At 46.4% G+C, this 19,236-nt stretch overlaps 1 protein-coding gene across 2 annotated transcripts in view; it reads right to left on the reverse strand.

The window, feature by feature from the left end:
- NMNAT3 (nicotinamide nucleotide adenylyltransferase 3) overlaps nucleotides 1-19,236 on the reverse strand; it is a 125,171-nt gene that overhangs the window by 65,182 nt on the left and 40,753 nt on the right. For both annotated transcript variants that reach the window (XM_032630861.1, XM_032630860.1), the window contains exon 2: nucleotides 1,429-1,578. In XM_032630861.1, coding sequence (XP_032486752.1) covers nucleotides 1,429-1,537 — 109 coding nt within the window. In that variant the 5' untranslated portion in view covers nucleotides 1,538-1,578. The remainder of the gene's footprint in view (nucleotides 1-1,428; nucleotides 1,579-19,236) is intronic.

Below are 19,236 nucleotides of genomic sequence, written 5' to 3' on the forward strand. Positions count from 1 at the left end.
TTGATTGATTTTTCTCCTCATTATGGATGTGTATATAGACTTCAATTCTTTTTTTCTATGGAAAACCAAGTTGCCCTCCAAAAATGTTTTATCATTTCTCATCACTACCAATACATGAGTGTTTGTTTCCCTCCCTATCCTGCCAGCACTGAATTTTGACAATCTTTAATCTTTGCCTATCTCATTGGCTAGAACTATTTACTACCACAACGGATATTTATTGAGCACCAGCTATAAGCCTAGTGACAGATGGTGGCAATTCTGTGGTGTTCAAGCAGTCACAGTAGCTGCCCTCATGGTGCTAATTATTACCTTGTGGTGTTTATGTTTTTATTTGCATTTTCATTGATTATTAGTGACGTTGAGCAGCTTTTCTCAAGTTTACTGTCCATTTATATTTCTTCTTTGGTATATGGCTTACTAATGCTCACTGACCAGTTTTAAGTTAACTGTTTGGATTTTTTATTCCTATGTCAGAGCTATTTATTTACTAAAAATAAATACTTAACTTTTTTAGAAATTAAAAAATGTTTTGTAAACAAAGACATTTCTTTAAAATAAATTAATATTTGTAAGTAATTTCTTTGAAGAAATGATTTACATGTTACTCAAATATTTTTTTCTATGTTAAAAGTAAATAGAAATTGATTTTGGTTTAAAAACAGTAAACATTTTTGAGCAATGCAAAAATACAAAATACATATATGGATACATAAGATATACATAAATACGTAATGAATAAAACTTTCATATGTATCTGACATCAACAAATAAATGACTTATATTCTTTAGAAATAATCATGCAGATTACAAATGCCACTTTACTCTCTTAATAATGAAATGGAAAGTCAAGGAGATGGAACATTTCCAGATTAAATATTTCCAGCTGATTAAATATTTCTGGCAAAGCCATGCCATCTGTATTAGAAATGCCCTATATACAAGTCTGTTAATTTGTAATTGTCTAAGATCTATTCTTTCAAAGGAGAACGTGTCAGAATCCCCATTACAGAACGTCTGTTTACCCACTGAAGAGTAGCAGGAGTTCTCAAAGGTACATGCTACCTATTCATTTGGCTGTGTGGGTAATGCTTCCTGGAGCCCCAGGAAGGACGCCCTGATTGAGACACAGGTTCTATAACGTGCCCAGTTGTCTTTTTAGCATTAACGGTCAATGTGAAGTGGACAGGGAGGTAGTGGATCCTGAGAAGCATTTCAACTCTATGGCCAGGGATATGACTTGCACACATGTCACACGGCTAAGGGGTGTTTGCCCTCTGAATATGACGGAGGAAATGTATGTCACCAGTTAAGCTGTGAATGAATGAATTGAACAGTTTTAATAATGGGGATGGTGACAGCAGCCAGCAAAGCCCCAAGAGGCCCAACCCACCAGTTCTTCCATTGGACCTGGGCCCCGGGACTGACCTGTTTGGTGAAGGTGGTCTCTGGCCACCTCAAACAAGCGCAGGTGCATGTTGGTGATGGGGTTGAAGGAGCCACAGGCCAGGAGCACCACGGGGATTCGGCTCTTCATCTTGTCAGCCACATTCACGCTCGCTGCAGCAGCCACCCTGCCTTCATTGGGACAAAAACTCACGTCAGGGAGTTGGCACCAAGACAAGTGTCAAGATCAGCGTCTCTAAGCCACACACAGGCCATTACTTCTCACTTGTAAGATGACTGAGGAGGCAAGAATAACAATAACAACATTTACAGGAGGTTCACCATGGGCCAGGATCTGTGCCAAGCACCCCACCAAGGTACAGCTCTTATCCTTACCAAATGCTTTCAACTCAACCCTGAGTAGTTACTTATACAGCTCAGGGACCTTAGAAGCTGCAAGGCCAGGACTGGAACCCAGGCAGCCTGACCCAAAGACCATGTTTTGCCCATAACCTCTACATCCTCCCTGTGCTCTGATGGATCACCTTGGTCAAAAGGCATATGTAAGATGCCCAAAATGTCATCTCTGATAGTCCAGATAAAGTCACAGGCCTCAGAGCAGAGCGGAGCTTTTTAAAAACTTATTTTAAGATAATTTCAGACTTACAAAAAAAGTTGCAAAATTTGTACAAAGAATTCCTATATACCCTCTACACAGAGTCCCCAAATGTTAACATTTTACCACACTTGCTACATTCATTCTCCCTCTCCACACACACACACATATCTGTAAATACCTATAATTTTTTTCTGAAATGTTTGAGAATAAGTTGTAGACATAATACCTCTTTAAATACTTCAGTATGTGTTTTCTAAGAGCAAAGACATTTTCTTATATAACTGCAGAACAACGATTAAAATCAGAAAATTAACATTGCTACAGGACTATAATCTAATCTACAGGTCTTTTCTGATGTCACTCACTGTCTTTATCTGGGGCCCAAGCATTTTTTGAGAGGGTCAGGCCCAGACACTCTCCATACATAGTTCATTTATCCTCACAACAACCCTATAGGTGTAAGGAATATTATCCTTACCTTGCATATGAGGAAACTGAGGCTCAGAGAGGGACTATCATTTGCCCTAGGTCACACAGCCAGTAAGAGGTAGAACTAGGAGTCAAACCAAGGCCTAACTCCAGTGAAACTCTTCACGAACGTTCCAGGAGGCAGTGCCTCAGTGGCAGGAGAGCCCCTATCAGCCAACCTGCCCTGGAGCCCAGGCTGTTTTCTGCTTTACTCTAACCTCACCCAGGTGCTGAAAGCTACAGGGTAAGGAGACAAGAGGGTGGGCCCAGAGGAGGGCTGGGTGGAGACTGAAAGGGCAGCGGCCAGCTGGGAGTGGACCTGCCTCCTGGTACTGGGAAGGCTTAAGCACCTCCTTGGGTACATAGAGAAGTTGTTCTGGCAGTGTTCTGAGCTATGGTGGTGTGAGGATAAAAAACTCTCAACATAGGTGGGCCGTGGTTTCTTCCCACTTCCTTTGAGGCAGCAGGGACACCCACTGCTGCGTGAGAAGAAAGCAGCCTGCGTGACCGCTGCTGGCCCTGGAGGGCAGACCTTTAATGAGATAGTGTTTGCAGAGTGTGCTGAGCTAGTCAAAAGAGCAGCCTTGAAATGAGTGTATCCGAAGAGGCTGGCCGTTTTCTACAACTGTTAGGAAGCCTTTCAAAGTTCTACTTCGTTCTGACAAAATAGTATTTGTTTTTAGAGACCTTAAAACGTGTAACTGCAGCATCTCAGGTAACCTGGGGTCTTGATCCATTTTCTCCAAAGTTCCCCAAAACTGTAAATTAGAACATTAGTTTGAATGGTGGCATCAATGCGATGCAGTGCGACGATGGGAAGGAGAACAAATGATATATAGGAAATGTGTGTCTGTCTTTTCTTTCCTTGCGTGGTCATACTGAGCCACGCCGCTCTGACAGCGACTGACTCTGTCTGAGCCGCACCTCAGGCTGGAGGTCGCAGTGGGTCCACATTCCCAGGCTCAGGAACGAGGTCAGTGCACCTGCAGTCGTCTGTTTACGCCAACGTGCTTCAACTAAACACCCTCCCAAGCCCAACCCAGAGAAATACAATGATAGGGCTGAAATGGACTCCCTCCCGGGATTCAGGAGAGAATACACCAGGCTCCAATTTGAGTGCGTCTCGAAGGTCGGATGCATGCCATAAAAGTGACTCATCGGCCCTATCATGTCATAGTATCTGGCGAGATGAAGCAAGTGTGGGGGACTTTTGCTACTGGGAAAGGCTTCTCACCAATAAGCATTTAACAGAGGTCCACCGAGTGAACAGCAATTGCAGCTGAGGGATTTAATGAGTTGAGAAGGTGGCATACGGTCTTCTTGGAATTTATCATTAAACTGGAGGCAAGGCAAACAAATTCCACCTCCGGATCCCGCCCCCTCTCCAGTTTACCGCCTCCCACTTCACAGTCATCCCGATAGCATTTCATCCAGCTCCTCAAATACAACACACAGCTCCTTTCTGCTGGTGCAAATGCTCTTCCGACCACCTGAAACAAACGCCCTCCTCGCTCCTGCCTTCAAGCTGCTCTCCTTGGAGGCCAGTGCCTCCTCACACCCCCACCATGCTAACTGTACCTGTCACTTTATCACTTTCTTCTTTCACGGACCACAGACCTGTCACTGCCTTGTTTCCACGTCTCTCCTCCCCAAGTAGAAGGTGAACTCCTCCAGGGAGGTTTCTTGTTCATCTAGGCCCCTCAACTCCTGCAGGGGGCCTGGCACACAGGTACTCAGGAATGTGGCACAAACGAGAGAATGAGGGACTCTCCCTGACCAAGCATCCTCTTTTTCAGATGGCGACCTCCTCTCTTTGTTTCTGTCACAAGCAGTCAATGGATTGGGCCTTCCAGGGATATAAGCTGACCTTTCCAGCTTCCCAGGGGCACCTAAGGCCCCTCCCCAAGACCCCACTCCACCCAACTCAGACTGAAAGCAAGCAACATATTCCTGCCTTGTTGTGTCATCTTCGATGCCAGGAGCCCATCAATAGGGATATACGAGCCTCCTGCACACTGACACCAAGGTCATTCCTCCACCCTGGAGGTCATCAGCTGTGGCTTTGCCAGGTGAAGGGACTTTGAAGGCACGATTAAATTAAGGATCAGAAATGCAGAGGTTATCCTGGATTATCCGGGTGGGCCAATTTTAACATGATTAGGGTACTAATAAAAGGGAGCAGGAGGGTCACACAAAGGAAGACATAAGGGCCAAAGCAGCGGTCAGAAGGCAGGAAGATGCTCTGCAGCTGGCTTTGAAGATGGAGGGAGGGCCAGGACCCAGCAGGGTGAGAGGAATCAGCAAGGAAACAGATTCTCCCCTAGAGCCTCCAGAAGGAGGGCAGCCCTGTTGACACCTTGATTTCAGACTCCTGACCTCCAGAATCATAAGAAAATAAACTTGTGTTGTTTTAAGCCAATACTTTGTAGCGATTCGTCACAGCAGCCATAAGGAACTCATACACTCACCTCTTTGGGGCAGGCGCTCTGAAGTGACCTTCAGCCTGGGGCAGGAAGGGCACAGGGATTGAGCCGATAAGGAGGATATGGAAAGGTGTGTCGGGCACAGGGACCAGCATTGCAAAGGTTCAGAAACCACCACTTAAGGTGGGCGATGGACTAACAGCACATAGATGCGGCCGTGTGTGGTGTACGCTGATGAGTGGGTGGCCCAAGATGGGGGGTGCAGAGGGTGCAAGGATCACGCAGTCCCCCAAGGGGGAGTCTAGATTTCATCCTATAGGCAATGAGGAACCTCTGAAGGATTTTAAGAGCTCTCAAGTGCTCCCAGGATGGTGTGTCAGGAAGCAAGGCCCAGGATGGCTACTACCCCTGGGACCCCTCTGCCTGGCAAAGGTCAGGCAGTCCCCAGCTTCCCAGAGGATGGCCTTTCCTGCTGCCCACATTTCTCCTCAGTCAGCGGGTAATGTGATGCTGGCCAGTGTCCCACGCGTACTAAATTCTAACTAAGTGTGTGCCCCTTGGCCCACTTGTCACAGGCCGTTGCAGAGACACAGAAAGGAAAGGCGAGCCGGGAAGGTTAAGTGCCACCACTGCGGACGTAACGCGCTAATCCTCATCAACTGGGAGGCGGTTTACCTTTCCCTGTGGTGAGTGCCTCTAACGGGACCTGGCCCGGGAAAGTGGCCGAAAACATCCGTTTATCATAGACGTAAAGCAGATGGACTTGGGCAGAATGGAAATGGATTCTAACAAACATCTTTCATTACACAGACCTCTTGACCGGACTCCTTGCCTTAAAGAAAACAAGAGGCACAGTTTGGATTCGTGGGGTTGACGAGAGCATTTTTCAGGACCCGGGGAGATCATTTCCATCTGAGCAAGAGTATCAACTTTTCCAGGGCAATCAACCTTCAAGTAAACTCCGGGCACGTTTTCTTTTCAACTTTGCCGGATTCACTCGCTGCTGCTATGGGCACATAGCGCTGCTAAGAACAAAAGCAGAGCCAGCCTCCTCCGTCGTGTGAGGATCCTCTGGCAGCCACCCCTTGGAGGAAACAAACATGCCAATGAAGCGCTCGTCCTAATTATGAGAGTCGCAGGAAAGCAGGCAGCCTGGATCTTCAGTTTTGAGAACTTTCAAAAGATCTGGAGGAACCCAAGGAATGCAACGAGCTCTCTTGCAATCCCACACTCAGGAGTCGGGACTGATTTCGACTGTCATAGGAGGGAGGAACTGAGTAACAGCTACTGGGTTTATTGAATGACAGGCTAGGCACTGGGCAGAAAACCTTATACACATTGGCGCTCATTCTTTCAACATGCCTGGAAGGGAAGGGTTGGTGCTTGCGTTCTGGTAAAGAGTCTAATCAACTTCTCTGAGCCTCAGTCACATGGAAAATGGAGATAATTACACGTACCTTCTAGCGCCGTCTTGAGGGTTATCGGAGTTGACCCACTTAGCACAGTACCTGGCCCATAGGGGGTTCTCCAGAAGTACTAGCTCCTTCCTCTTTCATTATACTGAAAACGGAATTCATTACCCCCACACCTGCTTCCATATACCTATTCACCTTGTTTGAAAAAGAGCCTACCATTTTGTAGTCACCCACTGATCAAAACCTGGCAGGCTTTAGGAACACGTCAGCATCCCCCGACTGGCAGGCGGCTCAGTCAGGCCAGCTTGAGTTGTCACCAGAGAAGAATGCTCCCAAAAAAGGCCACTCCCACATGCCACTGCTGTGGTTTCTGTCTAGCTCCAACCATAACAATCAACGCAAAGCATCACTTATCCCTGGAATCGAGTTAAGAGTTGATACTGAGAAACAGAGGAATGAATAGCTGAACGTCATTCAGGTAGGAAAAACATCTGAAAATGAAGAAGAAACATGCCCCAAATCGCAACCAACTTGCCAGCTTTAAACAAAGAAGGTATAAGAGGAGGCAGAAGGTGAGAAGAGGTGCCTGGGGTCTGCGATGAGGAGTGCAAAGTAGCACATTAACATGCCAGCTATTGTGCTAGTGCCTTGGAGGTACAGGGGTAAATGAAGTCCGGCCTCTTCCTCCCAATCTTTCAGGAAGAACAGATATTGAGGACACCAGCTAGGGTAGAGTCTGCTGGTGAGCTCCCAGCATCCACTCTCCTGGCTGGGCATGCTGCTACATTCCCAGTGAGGTCATGGGACTAAGGCCTGGCCAGTGATCTATATGAATAGAAGCGTTGGGTGGGACTTCCAGGAACTCTTTTTAAAAGGGAAAGGCATGCCTTTCTCCTCTTCTCCCCTCCTCCTGTCTAGAATGTGATGGCTGGGGTATGGCAGCTAGATTGGACCCTGAGGATCAACTCTAGGTCTGGCAGAGAATAAGCCAAGAGAAAGTCAGGACCCTGAGGACCTGGACTGCTGACCTCCAGGTATTTTTTTTACTGGGGAGAGAAATAACCTCCTAAGCCACTATTATTTTCTATTTTCTGTTACATGCAGCTAAACCTAATTCAAACTGATATACTGATACCTAATGAATGTTTATTGAATTTGGATATAAAGGAATGAAAAGTGTATAAACTTTTAGAAGTTCCTATTGCCCCAGTTAAACCTATTTTATATCTAGAAACTCAAATAGATATTGTTTGAAAGGGAAAATACATCTAAGAAAAAAAAATTCTACCATCACTTAATTTTTTTTTTTTTTTTTTTTTGCGGTATGCGGGCCTCTCACCGTTGTGGCCTCTCCCGTTGCGGAGCACAGGCTCCGGACGCGCAGGCTCAGCGGCCATGGCTCACGGGCCCAGCCGCTCCGCGGCACATGGGATGTTCCCGGACCGGGGCACGAACCGGCGTCCCCTGCATCGGCAGGCGGACTCTCAACCACTGCGCCACCAGGGAAGCCCCATCACTTAATTTTTTCTATGAATTTTTCATGGGAGGAAAAATCCTTACTCAGGACTCCAGAAGGCTGAAATGTGCAGCAATGAATCTGCTTTTCTGCAGATCACAAAAGCCAGACTCTGTCCTATCGCCTTACCCCCAAGACAGGTTCATTACGGCGTGCTGTCACACTCTGCTTCGAGTGGGCATTCGCCGTATGGCTTGGCAGTTTAATGGTTTTCCGATACTTGACAAAAAGGAAGCACAATCACTTTGCAAGGAGTTTGCGTTCCTAGATGGGTCTTTTCCAAGTAACAGTTGTGCCTCAAAATTGAGTTACTCAATTTGCAATTTGTGGACACAATACTCAAACGTGTACGAGTGAGCAAAACCTCAGACCACTTGGGCTATTTCCAGGCTCCAGAGTCTGTGAAGTTTTTAGCCATGTTATGAGTGTGCAGCTGTTGACAGACTCAAGCCAACGTCTCTGAACCACCAGACCCGGCAGGCAGCAGTGATGTCCTACTTAGCAGGCATGTGGAGCCGACCACAAAGCCCGGCGGTAGAAAGAACATGAGGGAGAGAGAGAAGCCTCATGCCAAAGTCCACAGACTAACACCCTATCTCTTCCTCTCCACACCCTAACCCGTGTGTAGAGATGACACCCAATCTATTGTTCTAGTCCTGATCTTGCTTATGGGCCCCTACAGGTCCATGGGTGGCCATGCACTGGCTTGATAACAAGCCAGACAGACGTAGATTCAAAACCAACAAGCACTTCCTAACGGCATGACCTTGAGTGTATCAGTCAGCAGAGGCCAGGTGAGGCTCATTAACAAACAACCCCCCCCCGCCCCCCCCCCCCCCCCCCCCCCCCCCCCACCAAATCTCAGTAGCTTAAAACAATGAAGGTTTATTTCATGTTCCTATACATGCCCAGTCCATGCCTACTGGGGGCTCTGCTCTGCCTCATCTTTGTCCCTCAATCCAGGACTCAAGTCAATGGAGGAGTCACTACCTGGAATATAGTCAATCACTGTAGCAGAGAAAAAGAAGGCTCTGGAAGGTCACTTGGCCTCAGATGGGCACATGTCACTTCCAACAACAGCACCCAAGTTCAACAAGTTAGAAAATGCAATCTGACTCTGTGTCCCAAAGTTAGAGAGCCAGAAATATTTGGTGAATAGCCCTGCAGTTACCAGCTAATTAACCACTCTGAGCCTCAGTGACCCATAGGGAAAATGGAGATAATTACACCTACCTCCTCAGATTGTCATGAAGATAATTGCTGTTGACCATGTAGGGTACTCAGAATAGTGCCTGGCCCATAAGAGGCTCTCCAGAACCTCTAACTTTTCCGTGTGTCCAAAACAGAATTCATCACCTCCCATACCTGCTTCTGGCTGCCCGTACCCCTTGTCTGTGTTTCCAGTCACCCACGATCAAAACCTGCCAGTTAGCTATGACACCTCCCCATCCTTCCTCATGTCCCCTCAATACAACTAGCCTCCGAGTGTGTCCAATGTTCTCTGCATAAGGTCACCTTCCATCATGACCGAGACCTGCCGTACTATAGGATGTCATTACTTTCTTGTATCAATTAGGGAAAATGCAAACAAGAGAAGGAAGCTCTGGTTATCTTGGTTCCCCTCTCCACCAAAGGCAAAGCAGTGAAGGAGCATGGAACGATCAGAAGGCCACCGGGCCATCACACAGAATAAAGGAAGAGCTGAACATGAGATCTCAGGGTGGACAGGGGCCAGGGCAGTGTCATGGTCCCAGCCTGGATGGGATCCTCTGGTACAGACATGGTCACTGGGGCTCACACCAGTGTACAATGCTGTTCCCAGAGAGGGGCAGTTGATGTGGACTGGACAGTCTCACCCCTGCCCCCAGTGTGGGCGTCCACACTTGTTAAGGTAAGAGACACTCTGGAATCACCTCCCCACCACCAATTTGGCCTCAATCCAATCTCTTCTCAATATGCTGAGCAGGTTAACTAGTTCTAAAGTTTGGGTTCAATCACGCAGATGAATGTGACAAACTATTGAGTGTCTACTATGCACCGAGCACTGTATAAAACCTGGGTCTTTATGCCAAGCCCGTGATAAAGTCTTTGGTAATGTGTTCTCCATTGGCATTTATGTGCTAGGTCATGTCCTTCATCTGGCGTTGGAACTTTGGAGATTCTGGCCTCATTCTACCTCTCCTAATTGTCCCCTGACTGCCCTCTCGGTTCCCTACGTGTTCTCCATCTCCTCACCAAGCTGGGACCACCTGCCATGCTCTGATGTGTCTTCTGAGTCTTTCTGCTTCTGCGATCTCTGTTTATTGCCACTTCCTAGAGCTAGAATCTCTTCTGGACCAACCCTCCCACAGATCTCCTCCTGGTAGCCCACCTGGAAGTCAGTGATCCGTCCTCTGAGCTCTTCAAGGTGACACTCTGTCTATATGGTTGAGTTCCCATACTTTTCTAGCCTAGCAGGCTGCAAATCCCTAAGGGCAGGGATCCCAGGGGTTCTAATGCAGAGTGGAAGGCAAATAAGGAATATTCACCTCATTCATTGGGGGACAAGGTACAAGTGAAAAGTAGATCGAAATGAGAGCCAGGGAGCACTGGACACTTCAGGGCATGGTCTAGGCTGAAGCAGGAAGAAGCAGCTGAGGAGGAAACATCCCTCAAACCAGAATAGCAGAGCCCCAGCTTTGTCCACCCTCCCCCATGCTTCCAACAACCAATTCTTCCTAGTCTCCAGTTTGCTTTATTTTACCCCAGGCAGACTTCTGTCCCTCCATCTGGGGTGTCAGCTCCCTTCCAGACTCGAATATTGTTCTCACCCCATGAATCGTGTCTGCTGCCTTGGCTGGGCCCCATCCAGGATCCTGATTCCTGATTGCCCCTCAAAGGCGTCATTTGACTCCTCTGTCCTCTCTGTGTCTCTGTCCATGCCTTGTCCAGGGTGCATGCCCAGGGTCCCGCTCCAGTCCAGCAGGGGGCGATGAGCCACAGTTAGTGTTGGGAAAGCAGTCCCACACCCTCTACAGCCCTAGGGGCTTCCCTATTTGTCAGCAAAATGCAGAACTGTTCATAATGATGGCAGGGGAAGGCACCCGGGCCCTTCTAGTGCCCAAACCACAGAACCGGCAGCAATGTGGGCTCTTCCCCCTCCCTGGCCTTGACAGCCTGTCAGTTCTACATCTGTAACATCTTTATGATCCAGCCCTCTCTCAAATTCCACAGTCGCTGCCTTGGATTGGGGCTCATTATTTCTCAGTTGGCCCTGAGTGCACTCTTAACCTGGTCTCCTGTCTCCAGTCTCACCTCTGATCCATCTTCGGTTCAGTTGCCCAAGGGCTCTTGTAACAAGCTTAATCCCCTGCCGACCACCCACATTCTGGATAATGTTGAAACTCCTTAGCGTGGCATGCATAGGCCCTTATAACCTGGTCATGACCTGTTTCACCAGCCTCATCACTTACCTTCCAACCCCTCCCTGTGTCTGCTCCATCAAACTGCTTTCTATTCTATCCCAAGTCCCCTCGCCTTGAACTTTAGGACCAGCCTTAAAATCAAATGTAAAAATTCTAACAAAGAAGGCAACTTTGTTTACCTTGCTTGTTCATTCATTCGCTAAAAAAGAAAACAAGTTGCCACTGCTGTCAAGTTCCCCCAGGCATCAGGATGATGAGAGGGAGCTCCTGAGGTACCTATAAAGATGATGAGCCGGCTGGGCCCTCCATGAAGGCAGGCCAGGCCAGTGGACGCCCAGTGAACCACAGCAGGGGAGACGCGGGCAAGCCTTACTGCTAAAAGATAGGTGTTCACTTGAGAATTTCACGGGGCACAACATAACCAGGTCCAGAGCAATCCTTTCCCATCTCACGTAATATAATTTCCTCCAGAAATTATAAGCCAAGCAGCCCATCTTCCCTTCTTTATTGAGTTATAAGCAGAATGAGATGGTCATGAGCAGAAAACTGCAAATCTGTGCAGTGATCTATGAAGTCAGATCAAACCTGAGCCAGGTCTGGGGCGGTAATTAATTAAAATTTTTAACCAAGTTCATCCAACGTATATTTAATGTTATGCGTAATCACTTTTGTGTTGGCCAGAGATGAGGCCTAAATGGTGGGCAGTTCACAGGAACGACTGCAGTCTCTATGAGTCTTTAACAGACAAAGCTTATCTTGTTTCTTCCCTCAGTTACTGCTTCAGAAGCCATTAGCAGGACAGGCAGCTCAGGCCCTGCCCACGTCCCCACCGAAGCTCATGCACAGGCCAACATCTCTCATGCGTACAAGGACACTCAAACAGTGAAGCCCACGGGGCACTTCTTCTGGCCTTGAACTGAGGCTGCCTGTGCTTGCACCTGGAATGGAAAATGCTTGGCTTTTTGTTCCAAGCTTTATGACTTTGAACAAGCCCTCCAATTCTCTTTAAAATGAGGATATCCCAACATCCATCCACGGGGGTGCCATGAACATGAACAAAAGAGACACATAAGGACTACATCTCCTACATGGCTTTGAGAAGAGGAGGAAGCCTTCCATTACAAAGTTAGGAAGCAGGATTCATGTGTGCCAACCCTGCGTAAAGACAGCACTGTCCATGACAGATTCAGCCTGTTCCTGCTAGAGCAGGCCAAACGAGGCCACTGTTTATCTCAGGGCATGAGCTCCACATGCACAAAATCAAGGATTTAATGAAGCCAGTGTCCCAGCCGATTTGGGTCTGGGCTGGGAGAATCAAAGAGGCCCAACATATCTACCAGTAGGTCATACACAACACTCCAGCTGACCTGCACCAGGTTCCCTCCCACGAAGTCAGGAATTGGTGACTTTCTTTACTATGCATGAATTATAAAAGCCAGCAAAGACGTTAATTTGCTCCCATGATTGCTGAAGAACCAAATGTATTTATCTGGTAGCCATTGGCTGCTGGCATTTCTTACAGGACATTGTGATACGTGGTAATCCATGAGTGCGCACTCACGAGCACAGGGTTCCTGGGAGTTGGAGCAGAGAGGCTGCCCAGAGGCCCAGGCAAGGAGGATCCTGGCTCCAGGCGAACAGGCAGATCCCGGGGCCTCAAGGTCAATGGGTAGAGCTAGAATCCAGTCAGGCCATAAGAATTACAGAGCACCTTATGCCCAGAGACTGGGGTAAAGCCAGACGTAGACATCTGGAGGTATCAGCTCCAAAATTAAGACAGGGAAGCTTCATCCACCAGCCTCTGGCTCTTGTGAATTCTCCTGCATGTGCTGCCCTCGCTAGATCAACAAAATAATAACTTAAGTGTAAGAGACAAGGTAGCCAAAATGAAATGACTTAAGCTCACTGTCTTCCATAAGCAGATGTTCCAGAGGGAGTGTGATGTGGCAGAGGTTCTGCTGGTCCTCTTCTCCTTGTTATCAAGCGCAGTTTTGTTCAGGGACAAGGGGCACAGATCCAGACAGGAACCACGGCACCACGTCCGCCATGGCAGTCTGTCCCCTTTGCTGTGATTGGTCGGGTGTGGGCATGTGACTCAGTCCCAGCTAATGATATTTAACAGGAGGAGCCTGGAGGCCTCTGGGAAAGACGTTCCTACCCGCTGAAAGAGCAGCGACAGGGAGGCCCTTTCTCTGCCCCTGCCCGCCCTGGACACTGTGGTCTAAGATTGCCGGGGTTGCCACGGTCCCCTGTCACCACAAAGGGAAGCCCTAGAGAGCTGCAGAGGTGAAGGACCACCCAGAGATGTGGTCTCATCAAGTCACTGATTTAACCTAGTATTGCCTCTCTCTAGATTTTATTACTGAGCTGCTAAAATACCTTTACTGCTACAGCTACTGCTGGTCAGGTATTCGGTTACTTGTGGCTCGAAGCATCCAAACAGATATACCTCGGGAGGCCTTGGTTCTGGCTATGCCTCACAGTGTGTGCAATTCTACAGGCCAAGTGCGACCCCAGCGTGAAAAGACAGGGACCTTCTGCATGACGTGGTCCCTAAAGTCAAAGCAGCCACTCCCTCTGGGTTGCAAGCTGGAGAGAGGCACTGCGCCTGTGCTTGAGGGCATCCTGCTGTGTGGGACCCAGGGAGGGGTGGTATGTCAGACCCCAATGTGGCCACTGTAGTGGGAATTTTCCAGGGACTATTTTGAACAAACATGATTTTTGGTTGACGCTGGGCCCTCAGAACCTAATCTCGGGGGAAACTGCCTCCTGAGCCTCTTAACAGACGCGTCTCAACTGCATTCACTGTCCCCATGTCCCCGCAGGGACCTCTCTGACGGCAACTCTGTATGGGGTGGGACCGTCTTCACATCTTCAATGGCTCGCCGGGAGGACATGCACCTCGCTCCCCCTCTCCACAGGAGGGGACAGCTGCGTCTTTCCTGCTTTGGTGCCAGCTGCCTGCCTGTCTGTGCCTTTGGTCCAACACAGCCTGGTGACTTGAGGAAGCCTCAACACATCCGCACCGTCATCTGTGCCTTTGCTCCTGCTGGCCCTTCTGCCTAGAATGTCCTTTCTACCCATTTGTACCTATTTAACTTTGCTCCCCTAGCACTCAGCATATATTAGGGCAACATAAAAGGTCTCCTTAACAAAAACAGAAACAAAGAACCCAATTAAAAAAGGACTTGAATATACATTTCTCCAAAGGTATACAAATGGCCACCAAGCTCATGAAAAGATGCTCAACATCACTAATCATTAGGGAATGCAAATCGAAACCACAATAAGATTCTACCTCATACCCATCTGCGTGGCTACTATCAAAAATACAGAAAGCAACAAGTGTTGATTAGGATGTGGAGAAACTGGAACCCTTGTGCACTATTGGTAGGAATGTACAACGGTGCAGCTACTGTGGAAAACAGTATGGGGGTTCCTCAAAGAATTAAAAATATAATTTCTATATGATTCATCCATTCCACTTCTGGGTATATACCCAAAAGTATTGGAGGCAAAGTCTCACAGGGATATTTGTACACCGACGTTCAGAGCAGTAATATTCACAGTAGCTAAAATGTGGAAGCAAACCAAGGGTTCATTGATGGATAAAGAGATAAGCGATATGTGGTATTTACATATGCTGGACTATTATTTGGCCTTCAAAAAAGGAAATTCTAAAACATGCTTCAGTATGTGTGAAACTTGAGGACACTGCTAACTGAAACAAGCTTCACAAAAAGACAAATGCTGTATGTAGGATTCCATTTACATGAGGTACTTAGAGCAGTCAAACTTACAGCGGTGGGGGATAGAACGGTGTTTGCCAGGGGCTGGATGGAGGAGGGAACGGGGAGTTGTGTACTTTCAGTTTTGCAAGATGTTACAGTTTGGGATATGGTTGTACAACAGTGTGACTGTACTTAACACTATTGAACTATATACTTAGAAATGGTTAAGATGATAAATTTTATATTATGTGTATTTTGCCCCAATTAAAATCTAAAAATAAAAGGTCTCATTTGGTGAGCCTTCTCTGATGCCAGGGTCTGACTGCACTGGTTGCTCATTAACCTCTGCCTTGCTTCCTTGTTTTCTGTTCTATCAGGATTGTTGTGAGACCTACCCAGGTGCCTAAACCAAGAGCATCACAGAGAAATAGAGCCAGAGCCCGTATCGAACTGCTCCTAAAGTGAATCCTAACTAGGCACCTCAATTATGTGAGCCAGTAAATTCTTTTTTAACATCTTTATTGGAGTATAATTGCTTTACAATGTTGCGTTAGTTTCCGCTGTATAACAAAGTGAATCAGCTATATGTATACATATATCTCCATATCCCCTCCCTCTTGCATCTCCCTCCCACTCTCCCTATTCCACCCCTCTAGGTGGTCACAAAGCACCGAGCTGATCTCCCTGTGCTATGCGGCTGCTTCCCACCAGCTATCTATTTTACATTTGGTAGTGTATATGTCAGTGCTACTCTCTCACTTCGTCCCAACTTACCCTTCCCCCTCCCCGTGTCCTCAAGTCCTTCTCTACGTCTGTGCCTTTATTCCTGTCCTGCCCCTAGGTTCATCAGAACCATTTTCTTTCTTTTTTTTTTAGATTCCATACATATGTGTTAGCATACGGTATTTGTTTTTCTCCTTCTGACTTACTTCACTCTGTATGACAGACTCTAGGTCCATCCACCTCACTCCAAATAGCTCAATTTCGTTTCTTTTTATGGCTGAGTAATATTCCATTGTATATATGTGCCACATCTTCTTTATCCATTCATCTGTCGATGGACACTTAGGTTGCTTCCATGTCCTGGTTTTTGTAAACAGTGCTGCAATGAACATTGTGGTACATGACTCTTTTTTGAATTATGGTTTTCTCAGGGTATATGCCCAGTAGTGGGACTGCTGGGTCATATGGTAGTTCTATTTTTAGTTCTTTAAGGAACCTCCATACTGTTCTCCATAGTGGCTCTATGAATTTACATTCCCACCAACAGTGCAAGAGGGTACATGTTCTCCACACCCTCTCCAGCATCTATTGTTTGTAGATTTTTTGATGATGGCCATTCTGACCGGTGTGAGGTGATACCTCATTGTAATTTTGATTTGCATTTCTCTAATGATTAGTGATGTTGAGCATCCTTTCATGTGTTTGTGTGAGCCAGTAAATTTTTAACCATTAAGCAGCTTTGAGTTGGTGTCCTGGGACTTGCAACCAAAATCAACCTAATTGCTAATACACTTGATCTGAAATATTGCAGCACTAAGGATAAAGAAAAGATGCTAAGGATTTCTAGGGAATAAGAAAGTTCATAGACAAAGGAATGAAAATAAGACTGGCATCTGACCTCTCCTTTACAACATTAGATGCCAAAGATAATGAGCAATGGCTGCATACTTCTGAGAGAAGATGACTTTGAATCTGGAATTCTCTATCCGGCTAGACTCTCATTTCAGTATAAAGACAGAGTAAATACATTTTTAGACATGAATGGACTCAAAGTTTACCTCTGAGGCACTCTTTCTTAAGAAGTTCATTGAGAGTGTGTCCCAGCAAAACGAGGAAGAAAAACTAATAAAGTAGAAAGAAAGGGATCCAACCTAGGAGGCTGGTGAAGCTAGGATGAGAGCTGTGCAGGCTGTAGAGCACGGCCCAGGGCAGAAGAGGAAAAGATGGGCCTCTAAGTAAAAGGTACATGCTGAGAGGCCGGGTACACTGAGGTTACAGTGAAAGCTTTCTCTCTCAACTGTAACCAGAAAAAAAATCCGAATAAAACAGAAAGCTACCTAATAATATAACATAAATTACAGTGTGACACAATTTTAAGCCCTGATGGAATATGAGAAAAGAAAATTCATTTGACTGATATTTCCATTTGAGTGGTCCAGGGCTACTTGACCCTGGAGTGAACATTCATGTAGTCAAAATGACTTAAATGCTATTTAATGGTGTTCAACTTTTAGAGTCAATTTAATGAAAGGCACAGAAGGCTTAATTGTGAATACATTATAGAAAGATAATGTTAACACCCTTGGTAATGTAAGAGTACAGCCACCAGAAGGGAAATGGTTAGGGAAAGAAAAATGGGACCAAGAAGAGAAGTTCCAGTATTTTCCTCTTACCTCGCAGAGAGTCTAGATACTGATTACAGTTTAGGAATAAGAAACAGAGATTTGATTGTGAATAATAGATAAGGGGAAAGTAGCGCTTTAAACAAGACAGGGCATAAACTTCTCTCCCATAAAATGAAGCTGGAAGGTAGGTGGTTCAGGGGTAGTGCAGCAGCTCTGATAGCACCAGTATCCCAGGATCCCTCTAGATTTCTCTGTCATTCTTAGAATATGCCTCATCTGGTCTCATGGTCACAAGATGGCTGCTACAGCTCTAGCCATCATACCTGTGTTCCAAGTAAGAAGAAGGAAGTGGGAGGAAGGGCAAAAGAGGCCAACCTGCTGAGTCATTCCCCTTATAGTTTTCCTGAAGCCCCATCCAACAGCTGCTTATATCACAGTGGCCAGAACACAGTGACATGACTGTCCCTATCACAAGGAAAACTGGGAAGTGTAGTTTTTTTTAGATGGCACATTGCTGCTTTCAACAAACCTGGGTTTGTTTGTAAGAAAGAAGGGGAGATAGATACTGGGAAAGCAATTCATCATTTGTGTCTCAAGAAATAAAAGTATATTCTTTAAAGTAAAAAGGTAACCAATAAGATAATAAAAAATAACAGAACCATCAAAAATGAGAGGAAGAAGGAAGGGTAGGGTGCAGAGTATAAGCGAATTAAATCAATCCTTCTTAATGGGACTCTGTGGCTATCTTATCAGGGTACAATTTAGAGTTGTGCATTTAATCCCCCAAATAATTTAAAAAGACTAAAGAGGCTACCTTTGGGAGGTAGGCAAGGAGGTAGGGATGAAGCTGTGACTTTTTATTAAAAAGCCCTTCTGAAGTGGTCGCATTATTTTGATTACAAATGTATCAGTGTTTATTATATTGGGAAGCCAAGCATCCCTCTATTTCCTTTACCCTTGACAACCTGGTTCAGTGGTGGGCCTTTTAGTATGTTTTTTAGTTCCCCTCACTGGCTTAGAAAGTGACATAAACCAGCCCTATTCAGGGCTTTCTTTATTTCACTTCTTTCAATTGATTTCTTATTTTTTAAACTCTAGGCATTCAAGGTTCTTTATGAGAAGACAGGCTGGCCGACACACCCCCTCTTGTGTTTCTGGTAGGGTAGGTCCGCCCAGGCCCCACCTGAAAGGCGGCAGCAGCAGCAGCCAGTGTCATCCCCCTGGGTCACTCCTGTCTGCTGGCGGACCTCTGTGCAGGGAACTGTGTTTGCTGCCTGCCTGGTCTGCACTCCCAAATCACTGTCCTAATATCTCTATAATGTATTAACGTGCGGTGGCCAAAGGGAGTTCTGCTGAAATAGGCAGTAGTTTGGGCCATTTTGGACTAAATCCTAGAAAGCACACGATAATGCTGAGCGATGCAGTTTAATTTATGAGTATGTAGGTCTGCTGTGAAATTGGGAAACGGAAGTACAAGACATTAGCATTCGCATGGCAAGGGCAGGGCCAGGTCCAAAACTATAATAAGCATTTATTTCACAGTGGCGAGTTTGAAGGAGCTGACACTCTTGTCAGTTAAATGTGTGCTCACGAACCTCATCCTTTTATTTTAATGCCACCAACCACCTGGGAGGTATGTGCTGCTCCTGGCCTCATGCCCTTATTATTGCCCAACGCCCCCCACTGTTTTCACAACAGTAAAACATTTGTATGTACATCCTCTGGGCAGGTTTAAAAGTTGAATTTCACGGCTGGGATGTAGTTTGATCTGCAGGAGGTGAGGTAGAACAGACGGCTTCTCAACTCCTTCCAGCAAGGGCATCTATACTATTATATGGCTAAGTATTTCCACATTAAAAAGGGAAGACAGACAAGTTTGTAATTTAACTCATAGCAGCTGTACATGCGGTTCATGCCATGTAGCCT

The sequence above is a fragment of the Phocoena sinus genome, chromosome 4, assembly GCF_008692025.1.
Source record: "Phocoena sinus isolate mPhoSin1 chromosome 4, mPhoSin1.pri, whole genome shotgun sequence".
In the NCBI taxonomy this organism is placed as follows: Eukaryota; Metazoa; Chordata; class Mammalia; order Artiodactyla; family Phocoenidae; genus Phocoena; species Phocoena sinus.